The following is a 9,255-nucleotide window of genomic DNA, read 5'->3' as shown; positions in this document are numbered from 1 at the left end:
AAGAAAAAAATATTTTTGTAATGTTAGACAAATTGTCCATTTCAAAATAATGTTTTTCAGTTTAATTATTTGTGAAAGATTCCTGAAAAGGAAAAATGTAATTTCCACATCACAACCCCATTTTTAATATTGATAAGTGTTTCTTGTTCCAAATCATCATAGAATGATTTCTGAATAATCATGTAATACAGAAAACTGGCGTGTCACAGCTTTTCCATCACAGGAATAAATGACATTTATATAGAAAACCATACAAAAACGAATGGGATCTCATACAGGCTTAAAAACAAATATGAGCAGAATTTCACTTGTCTGAATTGTCTTTTAAGAAACCCGAATGGTTATTATAGTAGAAATGGTGCCATCTAGTGTTCATAAATAATGCTACCATTCTCTAAATTAGTTTATGTATTTTCAAATATTTTGTCTATTTATTAATGTTTAATTGTCAGTGTTTATAGTATAGAGTTTCTGACGTGTATAATCAATCAGACGAAATGTTTAAAACCATTGCATCACGTGACTTCAGGTGTGGCGGTTTGCGGAAGCTCAGGTAAAGAGTCTACCACACTTTGGCGGGTCAGAGGTTGCTTTTTTTGAACAAAAGTAAACATAAAACTATCCTGCACAACCTCCATTTAGCAGCAAGAGGAAGGAGCACTGGAACCGGAAAAGCTGGATGAAGTCTGTAATTATCGTCCAGGGAAAGCGTCTTCGTCTTGTAGCGCCTGGTGGTCACACGACTATTTATTGTTCATTTTTAGTATTTTTAAAACAGACTTTATTACCTTATTATCATTTCAAATAACCAACAACATTAATGAGATCTGTTCGACGCGCGCTCCTCTAGAAATCTCTTGTAGCCTCGCGTGAGAGGTGGATCAAAAGAAAGGGTGAGTTGAGTTATTGTTTTTAAATTGACTATATTCAAACGAGTTTGGGGTATAAACAGCACTTATGCAAATAAAAGGCACCCAGTATATTTGCTTTTTTTTTTTCTTCTCATAAAGTTTCTAAAATGAAAAGTATAAACCTCGTAAATTATTCCATACAGGATGAGTTTGTTTATGCAGGAAGAGCCAATAACTCCGGAAGAGAGAGCCTCTCAAAAAAAGCATGTGAAGCTAAAATCTAAATAGCTTTGAATTACATTTTATATTTCTTTTAAATTTGCTTTTGATTTATTGCAATTTCAACGATTATAAAGAACTTTTATGATAGCCTAATTAAACAAAAAACTTTTTTTGGTTTAATCATTCTTGTCAATTATGCTAAAATGTCTCTTGATTTGCATTTTTAAGCGAAATGGGCGATAATGACATCGAAGAGCGAGACCCTTTTCCAGTGGAGGGGGATGACGAAGGTGGTTTTCAAGAAAATCCAAAGAGAAAACGTCGCAGGGTAGAACAGCTACATTCTAATGTTTCTAAATGGATGCTTCCCGAAGAGTTACGGGAGACGTATTTGGAACGAGCGAACTGCTGTCCGCCACCAATCTTTATCATCCTCATCAGCTTAGCGGAGGTACTATCAATTTTTGTTTTGTTTTGCTAAACATCAACCTTTGCACCCCTGGAATTTTATCTTTTTGGCTCTCTGATGCATTTGAACTGTTTCTGTCACCACTACTGTTTATCTGATCCAATGGCCAGTCAGCCGAAACCCCCTATTTAAAACCAGCCAACAAGCTTTGAGAACAGCTACTAAGACCAGAAAACATTTTAGACTGGTTGTATAATCCGTTAGCAGCAGCCAGTACATTTCCATTAATTTGTGAACGTTTTAGTTGGGATGTCTCACCATGAAAGAACTGAGATTCTTTTGAGCTTAGCTTTCCACTTTTCCATTCCTGTGTGGCAAGTCTTAGCCACACTGTTTGAAAAGCCATATTCATCCTTATTTCTATATGGACATTCCTTAAAATAGACTTCAATGTAGAAAAAAATGGCTGTATAAAATAGAAATTGAATGTCTTGGTAATGAATAAACTTTGAGATCTTCAATTAGGAAGAGTCATTTTTAATTTCTCTAAATATGATATAAAGACTGCTAAACCAACATATTTTCTATTGTAACCTGAACTCTTTCTGCTACAGTAGGCTATAGAAATTAAGGCATTTTGACACACTGGGCTTTTTGGCAACTGGCATAATAAAGTCATTGATGTAATGTTCTGTCTCTCAAAACTCTTTTCAATCTTTGACAGTTAGGAGTGTTTATCTACTATGCAGTATGGAAGCCTCAGAAGCAGTGGATAACTCTGGGTGTAGGGATCTGGGAAAGTCCGCTTACCTATAAGCCTGAACAACGTGAGGAGGCATGGCGGTTTGTTTCCTACATGTTTGTACATGCTGGGTAAGGGGATTTGTTTTGCTACTTTTCTTCATTTTAAAATGACTCTGTATTTTGAGATGTGTGGTTATACGTGAAAGTGCTCAATGAAAACTATTTATTTAGCCCCTTGCCATCCCGAATGAATGAAATAATAAAAGTAAATTTAGCCCCTTGCCATCCTGAATGAATGAAGAATAATACATCAAATTGATTTCTGGATCAGACTTTTGCCCAAAAATGAAAATGATGTCATTAATGACTCACCGTAATGTCATTCCACACCCGTAAGACCTCCGTTCATCTTCGGAACACAGTTTAAGATATTTTATATTTAGTCTGAGAGTGTATGCACACTTTACTGTCCATGTCCAGAAAGGGAATAAAAACATCATCAAAGTAGTCCATATGTGACATCAGTTGGTTCATTAGAATCTCTTGAAGCTTTGAAAATACATTTTGGTCCAAAAATCACAAAAACTATGACTTTATCAGCATCAGTCTTCTCTTCCCGGTTTGTTTTCAATCATCAAATAAAGATTGAAACGGTTGTGAATCAGCAGCCAAACTGCTGAAATCATGTGACATTGGCGATCCCAATCATGAATCCATACACTGATTCACAACCGTTTCAATCTTTATTTGAGGATTTGTCTATATTCAAAATATATTTGTTTATATTCTATATTGTCTATACTTTCAGCCTTGTGGAGGTGTACAGTTTTGTCTCTAGTGTCTTTGGACAGCTCTTTGGTCTTGGCCACGTTAGATTCTTACTGATTGTATGGGGTGGACAGGTTTCTTTATGCAGCTAACGACCTCAAACATGTGCATCTAATTTAGGATAATAAATGGAGTGGAGGTGGACATTTTAAAGGAAAACAGGTCTTTGAGGGTCTGAATTCTACCTGATAGACAGGTGTTCAAATATATATTAATAATCACGGTTCAAAATTCACTTTTTTTGATCACAAGCCTATCTGGCTGGTAACATTCTTCTAGTACTTTTTAAAGTTGCTAGCCAATTGGAATTTCCACTAGCCAAATCTTTTTCCGGTGAAAATAAGAGAAATTATGAGTGCCACTAAATGCATTTGATAATTTTATTAACATTTTTGGCATGAAAAACACATTTAAATTACACAGAGGTAAATTAGAGTACTCAAGTAAATTACAGAGCTTGACATTATGCCATTTCATGTCTTTGTGAGCAAATGAATCTGTCATTCACTTGTCTGAGTAAAAAATGTGCTTGTCTGGAATTATTTTTATTTGTTTTCTAATTTGTGTTGCAAATATAACTTATTCTGAAACAACATTCTCACCAGTGTTCAATCAGCTTTGACATATTTTAAATCTGCATATTTGTGATACTTTTACCTTTTATAAAGGGCATTTTTTCCTTAAACTTATTAAATATAGGCTATGCTTTAGCTTTAATTTTATTTATTTATTAATTTAATCTAGAAATTAAATTAGAATAAGGCACTGTATAATAAGGGATGTTACCAATCAAATTAAATCATTTAAACAAACAAATAAAATACAACTGCATTAAATAATGTTATAAGATTGTGTTAAATATGTTTAAATATACAAATAAGAAATGTTGGAAAGATGAAACTAAACCAACAGTAGGTGGCAGCAGTAACCGTCTTAATAAGTGAGTCACTGAGTCATTTAAACGATTCATTCAAACGGATGATTCATTTAAGAATGAGACATTTGTTTACGAATAAGTATAATTGAATCTTTGATTTAACCGATTCATTCAAACGCTGAATTGTTCAGTGACACACTTTTGCTGTGAGATGTGTTATGGTTCTGCAGTGATCTTTGTTTGGAACTATTTTTGCAGCTGAAATCTAACAAAAACAGTCAGAATCTAAAATGTAAGTGACTTAATGTTAAAGCGTTAGTTCACTCAAAAATGAAAAGTATTTCATTAATTACTCACCCTCATGTCGTTGGACACCGGTAACACCTTTGTTCATCTCGGAACACAAATGAACATATTTTTGTTGAAAGCTGATGGCTGAGAAAGGCTTCAGAAAGGCCTCCATTGGCATTCAGTATATTTCCACTGACCCACTCACAAGACCCATAAAAGGCACTAAAGACGTTGTTACAAAGTCCATCTCACTATAGTGGCTGTACAATAATTTTACCAAGTGATGAGAATAGTTTTTGTGCGCAAAAAAAAACAAAATAATGACTTTATCCGCCAAGTTATTGTCTTCCGTGTAGGTTTCGGACGTGAACTCACGCGATAGTGGCTCCTCTCTTGGGTCATGTCTAAACGGTGGAGCTGCGTCATATTCTCAGGCATGCGTCAAGTTCACGGCAATAACTTGGTGGATAAAGTCGTTATTTAGATTTTTGTGCGCACAATAACTATTTTCGTCGCATTGTAAAATGATTGTACAGCCACTGTAGTGAGACGGACTGTGTAACAAAGTCTTTAGTGCCTTTTATGGGTCTTGTGAGTGGAAATGTACTGAATGCCAATGGAGGCCTTTTTGAAGCCTTTCTCAGCCATCAGCTTTCAATAAAAATATCTTCATTTGTGTTCCGAAGATGAACGAAGGTGTTACGTGTGTCCAATGACATGAGGGTGAGTAATTAATGAAATCAATTTAATTTTTGGGTGAACTAACCCTTTGATTCATTTTTTATGGAACTGTCATATGAAATCAGTGTCATTTTCAGTCGTGATGGTATTCAGAAAAACAGCATTCTTGATTCTGTCATGTTGTTTAACTGTAGGCGACCATATGTTGTTATAAATATAAAAAACTCCACAATTTGTAACATATTTTAACCGTGTGTGTTATTGGGTTTCTTTGTATGAGCTTTTGTCAGGATACGGTTGGGCAAGTGAAATTCTCTTTCACTTGCCCCTTCAAAAAATCCACTTGACCCAGTCAAGGTTTCACTGGAAACTGTGCGCAGCCAATGGCCGTATAAAACGTCATCTCGTAGCATTATGGCACCGTGTTCATGGGAAATGTAGGAAGTGCTGCCAGGGAGATAAATGACCGAAACAGAGCCTTATGTATCATGCATGTAATGCCTCATGCATCACTGGCCAAACTGGCTAGTGAGTTTTTACTAACACCTGGCAAAATGATTTTTAACCTGCATTTGCCGGGTTGGCGGGTTTTAATTTAGAACCCTGTATATAATATATGACCATCTTTCTTCATTTAGGGTGGAGCATATCCTGGGAAACCTGTTAATGCAGCTTCTCCTTGGCATTCCCCTGGAGCTGGTGCATAAGGGCTTTGAAGTGGGAATGGTTTATATGGCTGGAGTCCTCGCAGGTAGGTTTTGTGCATTTTAGTAGTTCTTACTGTAATACAGTATACAATATCTCACATTTCATTGCAATATTTGTTTGGACTGCAAACAGTGCAAGACCACACTAAAGTTGATTGCATACTACAAGTATTGCATTTGGGTCTATTGCAAATAATTGCATTTGGGCTGGAATTTGGGTCCATTTCCAAGTGGGAGAACTTGCAAAATAGCAGGATGTTCAAATACTTATTTTCCTCTCTCTCTCTCTCTCTCTCTCTCTCTCTCTCTCTCTCTCTCTCTCTCTCTCTCTCTCTCTCTCTCTCTCTCTCTCTCTCTCTCTCTCTCTCTCTCTCTCTCTCTCTCTCTCTCTCTCTCTCTCTGTCTCTGTCTCTGTCTCTGTCTCTGTCTCTGTCTCTCTCTCTCTCTCTCTCTCTGTCTCTGTCTCTCTCTCTCTCTAGAGATATATATATAAGAGATATAACCATGTAGACTAAATTGTTACACATTTTGCGTTCAGGTCTGTTTTGTCCCGAAACTGTACTGTATGCAATTATGCTGTTTATTTATTTATTTTAACATCTATTAGTTAGATTTAGCCTCTTTCTTACACTTACACACCACTGGCGCTGAATTTTGTTTATAGACATGCTCGGATGTGCACACACAATAATTATGAAATTAAAATAAAATGACAAACAAATTATCTTAGTGTGATTGTACAGCAAAAGTTCATAGACCAAATAGTCAAAATTTTCATACTGGAAATTCTCATATTATATGTTTTTATAAATTTAATCTAATGATCTATTCAAATAAAATTTCTTATAAATACTGATAAATATATATTTTTCTTCTCACATTACACTGGGTTTTGCTGTAGATAAAAAAGAAAAGAATTTCTCTATATTTTTTAAATTAATAAACAGGAATAAAGTAATGAAGGTAAATAAAGTAATTGCATGGTGAAAACCTGGTAACATTCAAAACTTTAAAACCTTTAGACATTCATTCATTAATGAGAAGTTCCTGATTTTAATATTTTAAGTTGAAAAAATATTATGACTGTTTTATAATTTTGCTGTTGATCCAGATCTTCATATTCTCATGGAATGTGTGTGAATCATGCTCTTTCAGGCTCTCTCGCCAGCTCCATCTTTGATCCTCTCAGTGCTCTTGTGGGTGCTTCTGGTGGGGTTTATGCCCTCATGGGAGGTTACTTCATGAATGCTGTGGTGGTGAGTAGATTTCAATTATATTTGATGCGATACATTAAAAAATATTCAGATTATACTGTATACTCAAGTATCTAAATCAAAAATGTTTTCTTTTTTCCATAGAATTTCAAAGAGATGAGAGTTCTTCTGGGAGTGTTTCGCATTCTGATAATTGTTTTGATTGGTGAGTCAATCTTCACTTTTCACTCTACTATTGGTATATTTTTTGACATCTACTTACTTTTGATGTTTGGATTAACTAAGCATTTTGTTGAGACCCATTTCATTTTTTTTTTTTTTTTTTTTTTACAGTTGGAACAGATGTTGGATTTGCTATTTACAGAAGGTTCATTGTCCATGATGCTGCCATGAAGGTGAGACAATATCATGTATTAAAACCTGAATACTCATCTAGAATGATTTAGACTATAATCTTAAATAGGTTTTACCTCAAGAATTCACTCTGAATATAGTTTTAAAACTTCATTTTATGATAATATTTATTCTTGTATTTTTTGGTTAGGTCTCTTTTGTGGCCCATATTGGTGGTGGTGTAGCAGGCATGACCATTGGTTATGTTTTTTTCACCAACTACGATAAAGCACTCCTCAAGGACCCACGCTTCTGGATGTGCATTGTGGGATACATTGCCTTCTTCTTGTTTGCTGTCATTTTCAACATCTTCCTGTCCCCAGCACCCGCGTGAGGAGGACGGTTGAAGTCATGCATCAGTTCACAATGGACAATCATGGCTTCTTAAAAGAAGCAAGTCTCAGGTCAATATAACTGTAAGACAAGAATCTTAAGGCCGTATGCTAATACACCATACATGTCTAAAGTGAATGTAATTTTTACGGAGATTTTACATTCACATTTTTTTTTTTTGCTTAAACACATCTCAAGTAATGTAGTTTCTCAGGAACAAAGAAATGTTTAAAATTCATATTTAGATTTTTTTATATTTTTTTTATTTCAATTTATTTTGTATTCACAAAATTGAGCCCTTTTCAAGCTGGCATATAAATTGATGTTATGACTAAACAAACTAAGCTCAATTTAATTGAATCTGATTGATTTGAAGGGAGCCGGAAATTAGCTTTGTGGTCAAAAAGAATATACTTGCCATGTAGTTTTTTACTTAGAAATTTTAAATATAATTGTAATTTCTTACTCAGAATATTGGAAGTGTCTTAATAATACAAGTAGAGGGCAGCACTGATCAGCAAGTGGACAGACCTCAACCTGAGGTCACAACAACGTAGATTAAATGTGGTATTGTATTGCATAAGCTATTGACCTATAATCAATAGGAAATGTGTCAATTCCATGCTAATGACAGACATCTACAGTTGTCCATGATTATCATATCATTGGATTATCATGATTATCATATCATTTGTGTTTAGATTGGAAATGTGGTGGAAATGATCACACTTATTTTTTTAAGAATAAAATGCACTAACATTTGAAACAATCAATGTGTTCGTTCAAGGTTAGTCGTTAATTGTATTCATTTTCTTTTCTTATATTCATTTTATGTACAGGGGCCTATTGCACAAAACTAGGATAAGGGATTAAGCCAGGATATCTTGGTGATCCTGGCTCAATGTATCCGCTAACATACATTTATCTTTCGTTATCGTTATTGTTCTTGGTGTGAGTGTATCTTCAGGATACGTTTACATGCCAGTGGTGTACTAAATTTTGCATACAGATGACAAGATCACCAATATATCCTGGCTTAATCCCTTATCCTAGTTTTGTGAAATAGGCCCCTGGTATATTCTGGAGTTTGTGTGTGATGTAAATGCTGTACTGTGCAGAATAGCTGAAGGTAAAATGAGTTTACACATAAAAGCATCCCAAAACAAATGGTGTCCTCTGTCCTTCTGTTCCCTTTGTTCTAATTAGCTGACGGTAACAGCCAAAACAGATCATTAATTGCCAGCCAATATGGGTACAGTGTTTGTGCCAGTCTAAACAGAACATCCCAGGTATTTTCAGTTCACAAAAATCAATTTTCATTACAAATATGTCTGAGCTACTATGATATTCATGGCACTTAAGTGTTCACTTAAGTCTTTCATACAGAGTGTTTACTGGAAGGAAAGCTTGTTAAAAGGACCTCTATTGAGTTTGTTCTTCTTAAAGCCGCACTTGGCTACTTTTGCTCTCGGGGTCCCCCTACAGTTTGGAAAAAATAATGTCCTCAACTACTGTCGTAAGATCTGTCATATGCCGTAAAGCAGTCGAATTTTGTAGTTTTTTTTGTTCTCGGGTTACTACCCGAAACCCGAAGTTGAAAAGTACGATTAAAAACGATACAGACCCCATCAGGCTATGGCAGACGTGTCATTCAACCTATTGTAAGTCGATTTATCATCACAAGAGTCTTAAAAAATATATTATG

General features: G+C 35.1%; 1 protein-coding gene across 1 annotated transcript; it reads left to right on the top strand.

Moving 5' to 3' along the window:
• The first annotated feature begins 547 nt into the window (after positions 1-547).
• On the top strand, positions 548-8,704 carry rhbdl2 (rhomboid, veinlet-like 2 (Drosophila)). The gene is made up of 8 exons (XM_067449594.1): positions 548-893; positions 1,302-1,524; positions 2,207-2,355; positions 5,542-5,654; positions 6,766-6,866; positions 6,969-7,029; positions 7,158-7,219; positions 7,369-8,704. Exons 2-8 carry the CDS (start codon positions 1,306-1,308, stop codon positions 7,549-7,551), a joined length of 888 nt encoding a protein of 295 aa, XP_067305695.1. The 5' UTR covers positions 548-893; positions 1,302-1,305; the 3' UTR covers positions 7,552-8,704.
• The last annotated feature ends 551 nt before the right edge of the window (positions 8,705-9,255 follow it).

The sequence above is a fragment of the Pseudorasbora parva genome, chromosome 7 (assembly GCF_024679245.1).
Source record: "Pseudorasbora parva isolate DD20220531a chromosome 7, ASM2467924v1, whole genome shotgun sequence".
Classification (NCBI taxonomy): domain Eukaryota; kingdom Metazoa; phylum Chordata; class Actinopteri; order Cypriniformes; family Gobionidae; genus Pseudorasbora; species Pseudorasbora parva.
The sequence above is the reverse complement of the archived record's forward strand: the minus strand, read 5'-3'. Positions and strand labels throughout refer to the sequence as shown.

Bases quoted from the DNA above. Each gene is read 5' to 3' on its own strand.
- rhbdl2 (XM_067449594.1), top strand. From the start codon at position 1,306: ATGGGCGATAATGACATCGAAGAGCGAGACCCTTTTCCAGTGGAGGGG. The intron at 1,525-2,206 runs GTACTATCAATT...AATCTTTGACAG, and splicing joins TCCTCATCAGCTTAGCGGAG to TTAGGAGTGTTTATCTACTA. The intron at 7,030-7,157 runs GTGAGTCAATCT...TTTTTTTTACAG, and splicing joins TCTGATAATTGTTTTGATTG to TTGGAACAGATGTTGGATTT.